At 67.2% G+C, this 15373-nt stretch overlaps 1 protein-coding gene across 3 annotated transcripts in view; it reads right to left on the bottom strand.

Annotated features, from left to right (window-relative positions):
• Positions 1 to 10: 10 nt before the first annotated feature.
• The window catches only part of RAI1 (retinoic acid induced 1), a 113158-nt gene continuing 97795 nt past the window's right edge, over positions 11 to 15373 (bottom strand). For all 3 annotated transcript variants that reach the window (XM_059668353.1, XM_059668352.1, XM_059668354.1), the window contains 4 exons: positions 8206 to 13696; positions 5120 to 5213; positions 1661 to 1710; positions 11 to 1226 (listed from right to left, as the gene is read on the bottom strand). In XM_059668353.1, the coding sequence (XP_059524336.1) occupies positions 1212 to 1226; positions 1661 to 1710; positions 5120 to 5213; positions 8206 to 13680 (5634 nt within the window). In that variant the 5' untranslated portion in view covers positions 13681 to 13696 and the 3' untranslated portion in view covers positions 11 to 1211. The remainder of the gene's footprint in view (positions 1227 to 1660; positions 1711 to 5119; positions 5214 to 8205; positions 13697 to 15373) is intronic.

The raw sequence follows: 15373 nt of genomic DNA, 5'->3' as shown, positions 1-15373 counted from the left end.
GGCTGCAGACTTCCAAAACAATCGTATCTTTATTGACTTTTTTCTGAATGCAATGACTGTTTTTTACTCTTAAGGAAAATAAACATCTTTTAGAAACAGCTCGATACACACAATCTTCAGTGTGAAGCAATATACTAATAAGAACACTAGTCTTAACATTTACAGTCTTCATATATATTATATATATGTATATGTATACATATATATACACTATATAACGAGGCCAGATATAATACACACGTTTACCATTTTACAGTCTATGTACAGGAAGTTGCTAGGTGCCCCGGTCTGGGGCTGCCTCAGGCCTATTGAAGCACGGACAGAGCTGAGGGCAGGGGGCCCAGGGACTGGCCTGGGCTGGGGGGCCGCTCGGGACAGGCGCCCTCGCTGTGCCCCCCGGGGCCTGTGCTGAGGCGTGCGCGACGACGGCAGCGACACACGGAGAAGCGAGCATGTTCCCCACATATGTACATTCTATGCAACATCGAGGGAGGGTACACAGGTTTACACACAGATCCAGGCTGCTCTGCTGTGGGCGGGTGGGTGCTGCGGTCCCGGAGAAGGGTCGTCAGAGGGACAGCACGGTCCGCTGGAGCTGGGCTCTGAGGAGACTCCTCCGGGCCCCAGGTGGCTCAGGGGTGGGTGGAGGACTGGAAAAGGGAAGAACCGAAGCAAAAGGGGTGCCCCCCAGTCCAGCTTACCCCTGGGAACCTGCATCTCTTGGGTATGGCCCCCGGCTCTCCTGGCTTTGCTCAAACTACAAGAAGGTTTTGGCAAATGCTGGGTAGGAGGGCACTCGGGCACGTCCTGGGTGGTTTGTTCCAAAGCCTCTGGCCCACCTCCTGCCGCCCCACCCCACCCCCCACTCCTAGGAGCCACCCTCTGTCACCTCCACGCCCCTCGGCCCAGCTCCAGGGCGCAGCTGTGCGGGTAGCACCGCCGGGACGGAACTTCCAGTGGGCGGCGCGGTGCCCACCCCTGCGGGGACCTGGGCCCCTTCCCAAGCCTGGCCTGGGTGTGGGCAGGAATGCTGTCGTCCGCCGGGAGCAGGCAGCTCCAGAACCTGTTTTCTTCCCAACCCGGGACCTGGTGGTTCAGCCCTGGGCAGCCAGATCCAAGACCCTCAGGTCAGGGCGGCCCTGAGAAGTCTCGGCCGGCTGCACAGAGGCCCCTCCTTGGCGGGCAGGTCGTCGCTTCCCCAGCCTCGGCGGTTACAATGGAAGCCTCTGCAGGAGAAGAGCACACGCCCCCCGTTACTGACGCCCGGCGGCCTGTGCGCTGCCCGCACCCCTAGACCCGCGGCCCCAGAGGCTCCCTGAGGGCGGGGCTGGGGTCTCGCCTGGAGGCAGCTGGCCCCCTCCAGGCTCTTCCTTCCTCCCAGCCCTCGCCCTGCCCTGTCCACAGTCCCGTGCCCCTGCCTGTCCTCCCTGGTCTCCTGCCCGGGGGGCCCTCCCTCAGGACCCACGAGCTTTGTGACGCATCTTTATGGGCAGCAAGTGCCGACCTGCCCAGGCCCAGGGCTGGGGCCGCCGTGGGCCGGTGGGGCTGGCATCTGGGGGTGGGGCAAGCACTCCCGCCATCGGTCCAAAGAGCATGGGAGGGCATGAGGGAAGGGAGGCCCCTCTCCAGCCCAGAGCCTCCGGGGCCTGTGGTCACCTACCTTATGCTTGGGGCATCTCAAAGAAAAGTTATCTTCGGTGAATGCGCAACCTGTGGCCAAGAGAAGTGGGTGTGGTTAGGGCAGCCGCTGGCGCCCCCAGGCCCCAGGCTACAGGGGTTCTTTGCAAAGAGGGAGAGAGCCAGGCCCATTTGAACTCCACAGGCAATCTCGCGGCTGGGCCTCTGCCCCCCTCTGCCCTGCTGGCCTTCCTGTCCTCTCACCTGCCACCGCTGGTTCCGGAGGCCTTCCCGACTCCCTAGATGTAGCAGGCCCCACCCCGGCTCTCCCCGCGCCCTCTGGGGGGGGCGCTGCGCCCCTAGAAGAGGCTCTGATGCCCAGCGATGCTCACTGAACCAATGTTAAGGGACTGGGTGGTGCAGCCAGGGGTCTGGATTTGAGCAGCAGCTCCTCCTCTGAGCCTTGGTCTCCACATCGGTAACAGGGCACTAGGGCACCCACTGTGTCCACATGGGGTAACGAGGAGGCGTGTGCAGGCTCCCGCCAGGTGTGGGTGTGGACTTGCTCCTGCGGGGCCCGGAGGGGAGGCAGGCCTGGCATGGGGCTGAGCACATGCCCACAGGCACCTGAGTGCCAGGGCACTGCCCACCCTGAGAGCAGAGAGGCGGCTGAGCATGGCCAGTCCTTGATGCTCTCAGCCAGGGCAGTGCTGTTGTCCCCACTCCGCACCTGCTGCCACCTAGGGAGACCCTGGCTTTTCCCTGGACCTCTCCCCACCCACCCCACACCCTAGTAAGCCTAGTCCTGGGCTCATTCCCCTCCCTCCCATGCCCCACCTGACACTGTTCAGAATAAACCCTAAACCCACAGCCAGCCCAAGCTGGCCACAGGGAGTCCTCCTGCTGGCGTGGCCAGCGGTGGTGGCTCTGGGCAGTGGCACCAGGACAGCGTGGTGGCTCGTAGGCGGAGGGGGAGGTGGGGCAGGTCTGCAGCCTGGAAAGCTCCAGGCCTCTCTGAGGCTGCCTCTTCTTTTTCCACCGCCCCCCCCCAAAGCTGGGGGGCCCCACGTTCTGAAAACGGCCACGAGTTTCTGCACGGCAGGGCCAGCAACTGGAAGTGGGTCCCGTGTCTCCTGAGCTCAGGCAAGCCAGACCGGTGCTGGGGCTGAATTCACACTTTCCAAAGGGCTTCAGGCTAAAACCCCAGGCTCCCCCACAGCACACAAAACGCACTCCCCGCCCCCCCACCTCCCCACCCCCCTCTGCCCACACACAGACCACCTAGAGGCCCTGCAGCCCAGAGCTTGAGTCGCCAGAAGCCAAGGGAAGGGGTTGCCCTTCCACAGCCAGCTTGCCCAGAGCCCTCCAGGCCCAAGCCCCGTCCCTGGGCCCTCTCGGTGGCTGCGCCAGGGGAGCCTGCAACCTCGCTGGCACGGTGGCCCTGGCCCGAGTGTGGAAAGGCAGCCGTGGGGTCCTGTCCCTGCCAGTCCTTGGGGTCGCGGCTTAGCCCCGAGTGGTGCTCCTTAAGGAGATCCAATGGGGCAGGGCACTGAGCGGGCAGCCCTGGTGCCCTGTGGTCTGAGCCTGACCCGGATACCTGGAGAGCCCCGCGTACCCCCACTTGGCAGACCCGGGGTCGGGCAGGTGTCAGGTGCTGACAAAGGCTGCCCAGCTCCCTGGCCAGTCCCCTCCTCCCAGCCCCCTGCCGGCTGAGCTACCATGGCCCAAGGGCCACCTCCCTGTGCCCGGAGCCCCCCTGTGCCCGAGGGCTGCCCTCCCTGTGCTTAGAGCCTCACCTGCTGGCTCTGGCTGCTGTTCCTGGGGTGCCCAGGGCTCCCCCTCCTCCTCTGCCAACTATTGCATGATGGTGCCCATCCCCTGAGCCTGGCAGCTCCCGTGCACATCTGCAGACCCTCCAATGCCACCTGCGTGTGGGGATGGTTGCCCCTGCCTGTACCCGGCCTGTGCCGGGAGGCTCTGCAGACGGCCTGCTCTGGCTACAGGCTGCAGCGATGAGTCCCAGGCAGAGGCCGCAGGAGGACAGAGGCCACATGATCGGGAGGAGCGGCTGGCAGGGCCCGAGGGCGTCCTGCCTGAGCGGCCCCTGCGAACTCAGCACAGCCTGCCAGTGGCCCGTGCCCTCCTGAGAAAGAGGGAGGGCTGGTGTCTGAGCAATGAAGTTGGCAGCAGTGCCTAATGCACTATGGCACCTGCCTCAGCCCTGCCTGCCCCGGGAGGGTGGCCAGCGGGCCCCGCTGCCTCTCCCTCACCCACACCCACACCCAGGTGTGGGCTCTGTGCCGAGTCTCTGGGACGCAGGTTCTACCGGACCCGGCAAACCTCCTCCCCTGCCCGGGTGCCCGGGTGCCCGTCAGCTCTCTATCCTGCCAGTGTCTCTTCTCCCAGCCTCAGCCCCTTCCCGTCGCGGCTTCGGGCGGCAGAGAGCCCTCCTTTGGAGACTTCACCGCCTGGCACACACACCCCACACTCACCAGCTGTGCCCACCTCCTTTCCAAGCAAGGCTCACAGGTTGCCTCCACTTGAAAGTCCTCCTGGACCCCCCCCCCCCGCCCCCAGCGCAGAAAGAACGGGCCTCCCACAGCATACACTCTGTCCTTGTCTAGTCTCCGCAATTTTGCACAAGGACCGCGGTTTCCTGTCTGCCCTCTCAAAGGAGCCGCGAGGGGCTGGGCAGGGCTGGGTGGAGAAGGAGGACGAGACGGGAGACCCAGGGAGCCGCGCCAGGTGGGTCTGTGCCGCGCTGTGGCCACGGGCGAGGGAGCGTGTCTGTGAAGATGTGAGGGCTGACGGCCCGGCACAGCGTGGGCTCCCGGTTCAGGGGGATGCACCGTGCGGCAGCTCTGTGAATGAGGCCACGGCTGGGGAAGCGGCAGCGCCCACGTTAAAATCCGGCTCCGTGCCGAGTGGAGGGTTAGAGCCAGCGAGGCCCCGTCCCCGCTCCAGCCCCCTCCCGCCCTGGGGGGCTCACCCCACAGCCCTCCGTGTGTGCTCCCGCGGGGGGCGGGGGGGATCCCCAGGGCAGAGCCGGAGCAGCAGGCATCCAGGGGGAGGGGCAGTGCTCCACGGTGGGGTCATGATAATGTCACCCCTTCCAGGCCAGAGAAGGAAGGCCTTGGGGAGCAGGGCATGGGGTCAGGGGTCATGGGGGCTGACTCCAAAACAGGAGTGAGGCTGCACCTGCCCCAGCCCAGGTACAACGTCCGCCCTGAGATCTGACACCCTCCCCACCCCTTGGCCCTGCGGCTTTTCAAACAGCTCTCCGCGCTGTGGCGGGGGCATCTCCACGCCCGAGAGCTGCCTAGCGCAGGCTCTGATCGGAGAGGGGTGGAGAGGGAAAGGACCGGACGGCATCTCCACGCCCGAGAGCTGCCTAGCGCAGGCTCTGATCAGAGAGGGGTGGAGAGGGAAAGGACCAGGCAGGAGCGGAGGGCAGCCGAGCGGCGGGGCCAGGGGCTGTGCCCAGGCGCCCGAGGGCTCTCACCTGCATCGCTGGCACACGGGTAGTGGTAGGTGTGCACGCACCCTTTGTGGCAGCACCCGATGGTGGCCCCGGCTTCTTGGCAGCTGGAACACGTCTGGTGAGGAAAGCGGAGATGGTGAGTGCCCCCGAGGGCTGGGCAGGGCCCGACAGACAGGCCCTGCATGGTTCCCGCCTCCTGCCCACAAAATGGCCCCTGACAATTAGCTGGAAGGAGGCTCAGAATGGGGTGCCAATGCCCACGGGGTGGATTCTGCGACGGCCCTGGCTGCCGCCTCGGTGGGGAACCCTTTCCGGGACGGGCAGGAATGACTCAGCCTGCTCGGCCGACGGTGCCTCCCTCCTGGGTGGTCGTGGCTATGACATGAGGGGCCGTGTGCCCAGCAGCCGGCAAGAGCGCCTGTGCCAGGCGCGGTGTGGCCGTGGCCGCCAGCGGGCGGGGCTCCCGCACGTGGAACGTGTCCTCTGCCCCCAACCCCACCGAGCAGCGCGGGAGGCGGTGACCCGGACCACACACGGCCACGGAAGCGACGCCCTTCAGGCGGGTGAGGCAGGCGCATCCCTCCTCCCTCGCTGGCAGCGACAAGCACTGGGCTGGGAGTCAGGCCACCCTAGGGTGAGCCTTCGCCCTCCCTGGGACCAGGGAGGAGACAGCCAATCCTGAGGGGCTGCCCACGCCCACGCTGCCGGGGAAAAGGTGGCTCGGACAGGACGACCAGGCCAGGAGGCCCTTGGAAGTGGAGCGAAATCTGGGGCCTGGGGAGGGGCAAGTCGGGTCCCAAACCGTGCAGACTTGTCTAGACCACAGGCTGCAGGGATGGGGGAGGGACGCTCAGGAGAGAGGCAGAGGGTGGAGGCTAAGCTGCTGACACAGAGAACTACAGATGATGACCCCGGTTACCAATGAGCTCAGAGAGGCTAAGCAACTGGCCTGAGGGTACACAGCTCATGAATAGTTGGGCTGATAAAGACCACTCTAAGGCTGTAATGGTCGGGTGGGGTGAGGGGGACCCAGCCCAGCAGCTGGGAGGCGGGGGGAGACCCAGTGGGGAAGGTGCCCCTGTGCCAAGTGGGAGCAGGGGCTGCAGGGTGGAGGCTGGGCTGCTTCACACGGGCCTCTGCCAGGCGGTTTCCTTCTGTCAGGGTGTCCCCCACGCCAGTTCCTATCCCAAAAGGGGAGAGGAAGCAGGAGTGGAGGCCCCAGACGAGGCTCACGTCCAGCCCACAAGGAGCCCTCGGGTGCTGGGACGGGCAAAGGGTAAGGCCAGGGGCTCCTCGGCAGGCAGCCGCCCAGCAGGCCTGGGCAGACGCTTTAGCTGCGGAGCAAGGAGGGACAGGCACTCGGGCCTCTGACCCGCCAAGAGGGGTGCGGCCCTGCGGCAGGAGCCCAGGCCGGAGGCCCAGGGGCCCAGCTATGCTGCCGCCTCCTCACCCGGCCGGGCTCAGCAGACCCGCACCCTCAGCGCCCGGCCAGGCCTCGGAGAGGAGCCGGGCCGCAGTTCTGAGCAAGGGCTGGACTGTGCAAACCGGAAGCAGGTCCCAGGAGGCGGCAGGGCTCAGAGCAGCAGGTTGGGTGTCTCCCGGGAGGGGACAGAGACGAAGGGTGTCCCCGGGACCCACAGCTCTGCTCCTCCAGAGGGAAGCAAGGCGAGCGCTGACCCGCCTGCCGGCTGGCTGGGCACCAAGACTCTCAGAAGGCAGTGACGTGCCCGGGGTCGCAGGCCACCCTCAGCAGAGCTGGGGCCCGCCGGCACCCCGCTGGGAGGAGGCCTGGGCTGGGGGCTGCGGGGGGCCCTGGACCCTGCCTGTCGCCCTCCCCAGCCAGCCCAGGCCGGGCTCCCGGGGGCAGGGAGGTGTGGTGGGGGGTGCAGGGCGGAGCGCGGGCAGGCCTGGGGCCTGAGGCCGGTATTCTTTTCAGCACCAGGAGGCCTGGACCTACTTCAGGACGCTGGGCTGCGAGGAGCCGGTGCCCAGACAGCAGGAGGAGGAAGTAATGCGTGAGGAGGGAGGGGGTGCCAGGGCTGGCCGCTGTCCACAGCCGAGAAGGGAGCGGCGGGTGTCCTGTGGGGCCAGGTGACCTCCGTGAGGATGGAGGCCAGTGGCAGGACCCCTGGGCGCGCAGCCGCCTGCGTCCCCACGCCGGGGGAGACCACGCACAGGAGGCAGCGGCAGTGGCTGGCCCACAGCCAGGGGTGGGCACGAGGCGGGCGGCAAAGGGCAGGTGAGCGGCGGAGAGGGGCAGGCCACGTGGAGGTGGGCCGAGGAGGTGAGGGCGAGAGCCCGGGGCTGGGCTGGAGTTCGGCCTCAGGGAGAGAATGCTGAGCCCCGGGCCCTGGCCCAGGTGCCTTCTGCTGACGGCTGCCAAGTCTCTCATGCCCTCTGCAGCCCTCAGAGGGGAGTGCAAGCAGCCCTGGGCACCCCATGCGGGCATCACCCTGAGGGGACAAGGCTCCCGCTGCTGTCCCTAGTTCTAGCCCAGGAATGTCAAAGGCACTCAGACAGGCCGGGCGTGGCTTGTGCAACCTTCACCGCCACTGACTCACTTCATCCTCCCACCCTGGAGATGCGCTGGGGAGGGAGAGCCAGGTGACGTCGAGGGCAGTGCTGGGACCGGAGCCAAGGTGTCAGCCAAGGGGCTCTGAGCACCGTTTATGAGGTCCCTGGACCTGCCTGGGGACACGCCCCGTCTCATGTTGTCTGAGGGGCTTGTCCCCAAGTCCCTACCCACTGCCTGAGGTGCTGGTGCCAGGGGAGCCTGCTCTGTGGGCACCCTGACATTCAATTCTGGGAGGCGCCCCATCCTCTGAGCCTCAGCATCTCGGCTGATTCCATGAGCATGTGAGGCCAGCGGGCCCAGAGCTGGGAGGTGCCAGGTGAGTGTGCAGCGGGCACTGGGCAGCGAGGGGCCGCAGTGGCAAGCCTGGGCAAGGCGGGGCAGTGCTCGGCCTCATGGGTGCTCCAACTGCCCCAGCTCCTCCGAATACTTGGTCATGTGCTGATCGGCCCAATCGTGCTGGAGAGGCAGGGCTCCCTGACCGGCTGTCCTGTGGGACCCGAGCCCCCCCACCCCGGCTGGGCTGGCCTCTTACCATGTCCAAGGCCGCCTTCATGGCCTCCTGCAGCCCAAACAGCTTCCCGGCCACCAGGTAGACCCCACCCGTCCACACAGCGCAGGCCTCGTGCACCCAGTGCTCCTGGGTGTCCCCGCCAGGCTCCGCGGGGGCCTCCTTGCTGCACTCATGCTTGCGGGTCTTGTCAGCCACTGGGGCCACCTCCTCACCGCCGTCCCCTCGGCCGTCACAGCAGTAGCAGCTCTGCAGCCTCCGGGACAGGCCCCGGGCACTGGTGCGCAGCGAACCCTGCTTGGCCGTGTCAGCAGAGCCGTCGGGCCTGGGGGCTTTGCTGGCAGCGGCGGCGGCTGCACACTCAAGGCCCTTGAGTGTTCTCTCGAGGGGCAGCGAGGCCTCCTCACAGGTGCCCTCCAGCCGCACCTTCTCCTTGAGTTTTGGCTTCTTTTTGGGGAGGCAGTGTTCGGGGTAGTAGGGCCCACAGAGGTCCCCGAGGTCCTTGAAGTTGGCCGGGTTTTGGCAGAGGCAGCAAACAAGGCAGGAGGTACTCAGGGCCTTGGAGACCACGGGCCCCAGACGCATGGTGGAGGAGAGGGGCAGAGAGGGCCGGGGCTGCGGGACGGAGCCTCCGGGGAGCGTGGCCAGGGAGGTCCCAGCTGCGTCCAGGGAGGACGAGGACGAGGACGAGGAGGCAGAGGAGGAAGGTTTCCCGTGGGGCGTGGGCTCCTCCCCAGGGGAGTTGACAACCGTGCATACAGTGGTGAATGCATCTCGCTTCTCCACCCGCACGAAAGGCGAGAAGGCCGGGGCGCGGCTGTCGGCCCGCAGCCGCTTGCAGGCGGAAATGTACTTGAGGCGGATTTCAGGCTCTGCAGGATCCAGAGGCAGCGCCTGCTGCTGCTGCCGCCGCCGCTTGGCACGCCCCTTACAGGGTGAGGAGCTGGTATTCTTGGCGCGGCCCCGAGTGAGGCGCTTCCGCTTGGAATAGTTGCTGCAGTTGGCGTGGCCCGGCTGCTTCTGCGCCCTCATCTGGGGCTGGCAGGACCTGCTCTCAGGGGGCTGGGGGGCCAGGCCCAGCTCCTCCACCTTTGGCTTCTTGCTTCCTCCACCAGGGCTGTCCTCACTGCCACCCTGCATGCTGCTGGCCCTGTCTCGGGGAGTCAAGAGCAGAGCAGGGCCTGCATGGGGCTGCTTCTCCGGGGGGCCTTTGGGGAGCCCCAGGGCTCCAGCCCTGCCTTTCCGGCTCCTTTTCTTCGGCGCCAGGACCGTCCTCCTGAGGGGCAGGGCCTCTGGGGACGTGAAGTCCTCGGTTTTGAAACAGTCGGTCGAGGACAGTTTCTTACTATTGATGAGTTTGCCTTTTAAGGATCTGTTGGATGCATTCCTGCAAAACGGGTCGGTCCCTGAAGCTGCCAGGAGCTTCTGCCCGGTGCCCACACTCAGGAGTCCTTCCGCCCCCCCCGGGCTGCCCCTGGCACCCTTGAGCCCACGGTCCTTCTCAGGGAGGGGCGGGCTCAGGGGGCTCCCAGGGGCGGCCCCTGGCACTTTGCAGGCAAACTTTTTCAGGTTGGGCGAGGTGATCTTCTGCACAATGGCCTCCAGCTTCAGGCCCCGGCCTTTCCGGGGCGGCAGCACCTTGGTCTTCATGGCTCCCTGGCAGGCCACCCGCGAGGCCAGCTTCGGACCGGTGTCGGGGGTCTCCGGAGGCGGGGGCTTCGGGGTGAGCTCGCTAGTGCCCTTGGCGGCCTTGGCTTTCTTGGGAGAAGACATCCTCTTGAAGAGGGTGGGGGAGCCCTCAGCCTGTTCCTCCTTCATGTCCCCCCGGCCGCCACCGGCATCGCCGCTGCTGCTCCGTAAGGCCAGGTTCCGCCTCTTGGTGGGGACTGGCGCCATGAAGGCCGACTTCCTTTTGAGTGCGTGGAGGGGCCGGTCAGAGAGCTTGCCACCTGCACTGGGCTTGGGGGCCCTCGCCCGCTGGCTGGCCCGGCCCTCCTTCTGGGAGTTGCCAGAGACCTTGAATGTGGCAGGCAGGTGGCTGCTGGCAAGGAGCCTCTTGGTGGCACGGCAGCTGGGGACTCGGCTCTCCGAGGGCCGCCGCTTGCAGGGGAAGGCCTCCTGGGTCTTGCTGCGGGACCGCAGGATCATGGAGCGCTGGTCTCTGCCGGGCGCGCTGGGCGAGTCCGTCTCCTTGGTCTTGGAGCCCAGGGGGCTGCTGTCGGAGGCGACGGGCAGGGCAGCCGGGTTACTGGGGCTGGACGCCGCCTTGGGGGAGGGCTTCCCGACCCGCTTGCCAGACTTGAAGGCGGCTCGCTGCTTGCCCCCCAGTTTGTCTGGGGGGGCAGGGGTGGTGGTCAGTCCTGGGGGTCCAGGTGTGCGGGGCTCACTCAGGGCTGTGAAGGAGCGGGTGCACATCCTGGGGAGCCCTTCCGAGGCCCCCCGGCCCGGGGCCCCTGCCCCTTCCATCTGTCCCTGGGGGGGGCCCGTGCAGGATTCTGGAAGCAGGAAGTCTTTGGGCAGAACCGGCGCCCTGCATGGGGAGTCCTCGGCCTCGGGGAGCCCCCGATGCACCCGCCGGCTCCGCAAGCTTTTGCCCCGCGGCACGGGCTCTCTCTTAGCAACGGGCGCCTCGGGGACGGCGGGCTTGTTTGGCTTCTGGGCCAAGGAGGCCTCGGGGGCCAGGGCGGCAGGATCCCCCCGAGTCAACGCCCCATTGGGCCCCTCTTCCCCCGGCTTCATGTGGGACAGGGAGGACTCAAACCAGCTCTGCACCTTCGACTCGGCGCCCACGGTGGGGCCCAGCAAGAGGACAGACTCTCCGGAGAGGTGGCAGGGGGAGCCCCAGCCGGCCTTGGGGTCCAGCACCTCCTCCACCTCCTCCTTGGTGCACAGCAGCGGAGCCTTCGGCGACAGCGGGTCCTGCACGCTGGGCCTCTGCCCGGGGCTGCCCAGGAGCTCACACAGGGACGAGTACTCCTCCTCAGCCTCCAGGTCCTCCTTCCTGCCAGGGGCCGGCAGCAGCGGGAGGTCCCCGAAGTCTGTGGTGGCACAGCAGTGCCGGCCGTCCTCCAGCCACGCGTCGGCTTTGCCTACCTCAGGGCACTGCAGCAGCCCGCCCGCCTCCTCCTTCACCCCACCCGCCTCCTCCTGCTTGGAGTCCTGGGGCACCGTGGCCTTCTCCCCGGGCTCCTCCTCCCGGAAGCCCAGGTAGGCTGAGGCCTCGTGGGCATTCTCCTTGCCGACGCCATCCGAGGCCTTCCCACCCTGCTCCAGAGCCTTGGGGAGCTCGCTGGGGTGCAGCCCCCACCGAGGACAAGCATCCCCCAGGTTCTCCTCCGGCCAGGAGAAGGGGTTGGCACTGTCCGCTGAGCCGGTGGCGGCTGTATCGGGGAAGCAGTCAAAAGCTGCCGTGGGGTCTGTAGTGGCAGCCCCGAGGCCGGGCCCGGGGCCGAAGGAGAGGGGGCCAGGTGTCTTCTTGGGGTCCGGGGCGACGACGCCCACAGAAGGGTCTTCAAACAGCCCTGGGCTGAAGTCCTTGGCGCTGCCACCCTTGTCCAGCTGTAAGGCCTCGGGCGCGGCCTCGGGCTCCCCTGGCCGTGGCCACGCGCTCTTGGCCACGGAGTCCAGGCAGGCGCCGTGGCTCTCCAGCGAGAAGGGCTTGCCGGCGTCCTTGGCGAGGCCGGGCAGCGGGGCCCACGCCTTGTCGGCCTTCTCGCCGATGGCCTCCTGCAGCCCCAGGATCTCGGAGGCCAGGTCCTCCTGCGCCAGGGCGCTGAGCAGCAGCCGCGGGCAGTCCTGCTCGCCCGCCACGAACTTGGAGAAGCTGTCGAGCGGCAAGCTGCCGTGCAGGCTGTGGAAGGAGTCGTCCGACTTGGTGGACATGTCGTCGGGGGAGGTCACGGAGCAGGTGGACACGGACTCGGGCTTGGCCTTGGCGTGGCTGCCGGCCCTGGCGGGGCTGCCGCGGGCCTGGCCGCAGTACAGGAAGCTGCGCTCCAGCGGGTCCTCAGAGCCGCTCAGGTAGTCGGCCTCGGGCGGCTCGGCGTGGCCGGACTGCGGCGTGCCCCCCTGCTCGGCCGAGTAGCCGCTGCCCTCGGGGCTGCAGTGCTGGCTCCGGTGCTGCTCCGGCGTCCGGGACGCCAGGCTCTTGGCGGCCTTCCGGGGCGGCGCGGCCCTGGAGAGCAGCAGCTGCTGGACGGTGCTGGAGATGCTGGCCACCTGCGAGGTCAGGGCCGTGAGGCTCTGCAGGCTGAGGTCCGACAGCAGGCTCTCGGGGAGCTTGTCCTTCTGCAGCGGCTTGCAGTTGCTGGCCTGTGTGTCCACGGAGCTGGTGGCGTCGGTCGGGGAGGGGTTGAGCAGGGGCATGAAGTGGCTGTGGTCAGCGACGCCTGCGGGAAAAGGCCCGCTGCCGAGCGGCTGCTGGCCGTAGGGGAAGTTCTCCAGGTTTGGCATCAGCGGTGACGGGGTGGAGCTGTAGGAGGGTGAGCGGCCCATGGAGCGGGCGGGCGAGTGGCTGGAGCTGGGACTGAAGGTCTGGTAGTACTGCTCCGGGGTCCTGAGGGCCGCCTCTGGCTGGCAGTAGCCCGGGCCTTGCTGCCCATAGTGTTGGTACTTGGCCAGGTTTGGGTAATGGAGGGTTTCCTGAGCGTGGTGTCGGCTCTGAAGGGCTTGCTGCGGCGGCGGCTTCTGCTGGTTGTAGCTGAGGCGGCCAGGCGGATAGGCATGCAGGTTCTGGGCTCCCTGCCCCGGGGCCAGGCTGGTGCTGGCCGCCAGCGGCCGATCGTGGGGCTGGGCAGGCGGCACTGTGCAGCTTTTAAAGGAGTGGGTGCCCTGCCCGCTGCCCTGGCCGGCGGGAGAGTAGGTGGAGGAGGTGGGGAAGGAGGGCGACTGCTGGGCGAAGTGGCCGCCCGGGGCGAAGGGCAGCGGCGAGGCGATGTCGTTCTGCAGTTTCTGCCTCTGGAGCTTGGGGTAGGCCAGGGGCGGCTGGGGCTGCGGCGGCTGGGGCTGCGCGTGCAGGGCGTGAGTCCGGAAGGGCAGCTGGGCGCCCTGCTCCGGGTACGGCCTGCCTGGGGGCGCCGCCGTCTTTTTCATCAAGTTCTCATCATATTTGCCCACCCCCCCCGACAGGGGCTGCGGCTGGGGGGCCGGCGGCTGGGGGCCCCCCCAGGCCTGCAGCCGCTCCTCGCCTGCATAGCGGCCCGGGTAGGGGCTGCTGTCCTGAACGCCGTAGCCGGAGAGCGCAGGCCTCCCTTGCAGGACCTGCTGCGCGGGCAGGCCCTTGCCTCCGCGGGCAGTGCTGGCAGCTGCGCCAGCTCCGCCCTCGTAGCCCGGGTACGGCTGCGAGCTGTAATAGTCCTTGGCTAGCAGCCTCTGCCGGTCACAGCTCAGCCCGGCCTGGCTCGGCTGCCTGTAGTCCTCCAGGCGCGGTGTCTCCTGTGAGGTCTGCTGGTAGTTCTGTTGTTTGCCATGGAAACCGCACCTTTCTCGGAAAGACTGCATGACTTGGGCTGGTTATCTGCGAAAAGAGAAGGGGGCCAGGGAGGGAAGATGGGCATGGAAGGGGCAGGGGGAAAGCAATTCAGATGGGCCATTTCCTTTCACCGCAGAAAACCTGCCTGCCCCCCATCACCCAGCCTGCCCTCTCCCCACAACTCCGAAAGCCCCCTTGCCGGTGCCCGCACCCCCCCCCCCCCCCGCCAGCTGCGCACACACCGGGCTCCCACCCCATCACCTGCGGCGGAGCCAGGCCAAGTGGCTGCCCTCCGAGGGGGAGAGGGAGGGAGGTGCAAACCCAGCTGCCCAGCTCTCCAGGTCACGGGGAGATGCCCCCGGGGCTCCCCATCCTCTCCCCCATCCCTTCCAGCCCTTTCCTGAGCTCGAAATCATTCAGCACAGCAACCCCCGCGCCCCTGTCCCCAGGGCGCTGGATCCTGGAACCCAGCCTCAGTCTTGCGGGTCAGCAGATCCGGCCGAGCCGGGAACAGGAAGGCCTGCTCTGCCGGAGAAGCTGCTCGCACGGCTACCACACACGCGTGCACACACACCGCCCGTCGCTGCCACGCCGTCGGGACCCTGCCGTCCTCCTAGCAGACGTCCATGAGGGGCCTCTGAGCCTCTGTCGGCCCAACACCCCCGCCCGGACTCCCAGCGGCGCAGGACAGGGCCCTGCCTCCTGTTGATGTGACAGGTGGGGAAACAGTGCATGGCCCAGAGTGAGCGAGTGCACGCTGACGGGACAGCATCAAGTGCCGTGTGTGCATGTGTGTGCGCGTGTGTGTGTGTGAAGCAGCCCAGGCCCTCCTGACAGGCCCCTTTGGCCTCCACAGGGTCAGGGCCAGGTCACACCAAGCCAAGAGCCCATCTGTTTGTGATTTTAGGGGCTGGGGCCCTGGCCGACCCCAAAGCAGGATTCCGGGTCAGAAAATGATGCTGGGGTGAAGGCCCTCTGGGCAGAGCAACTGGATTCAGAAAACAGACCAGCCTTCCTCGTTCAGGCTGCAGGTCTCCCATCTGACTGGAGGCCTGGTCACCTCAGAAGGCCCTTCGCAGAGGGAGGAGCACGGTACACTCCAGGCTGGGGAGCCCAGGGGGCTCAGGATTTACCCACAACCAGGGTTGGGGTTTGGCGGTGGGGAGGGGACAGGAAGACCCTGACCCAGCTCGGCCTGCACACCCTAGGCCTCCAGGAAAGCGCGGGCACTTCCATGGCCAGCACTGAACGAGGGTGGCCTGCGTGGGCGACAGGATTCCAGAGAAACCGGAGGAAGTACAGGAGCACAGGGAAGGGAGACATGCAGGTGGGAGAAGGGGAAGATGTGGAGTGAGGGGAGGGGCTGCCCCAAGAGGCCCCGCTCACCCCTCCTCTTCTCCAGGACCCTACCTACACCCCGTCCTCATTCACTGCTGGGGGCTGACCCAGCGAGCCCAGGGCAGCCAGACAGCCCCCGGAGCCCGCCTCCGTGGCCCTTGCCGGCCGCTGTGCTGGCTCAGCGCTGAAGACCCCGGCTGCAGAGGGGCCCCGTGTCCTGTGGCGAGTTCCTGCCCACCCGGCCCGGCAAAGCCAGACGCCCTCTGGCCTCCCCGATTTATCTCAGGCCCCCGACAACGCGAGACGTGTCTGCCCTTCTGCCACTGCACTCCCATCTCTGGCGCTTGGGTCAAACATCACAGGCGGTGCCTGCTGCCACACGCC

The sequence above is a fragment of the Myotis daubentonii genome, chromosome 16, assembly GCF_963259705.1.
Source record: "Myotis daubentonii chromosome 16, mMyoDau2.1, whole genome shotgun sequence".
Lineage (NCBI taxonomy): Eukaryota > Metazoa > Chordata > Mammalia > Chiroptera > Vespertilionidae > Myotis > Myotis daubentonii.
The sequence above is the reverse complement of the archived record's forward strand: the minus strand, read 5'-3'. Positions and strand labels throughout refer to the sequence as shown.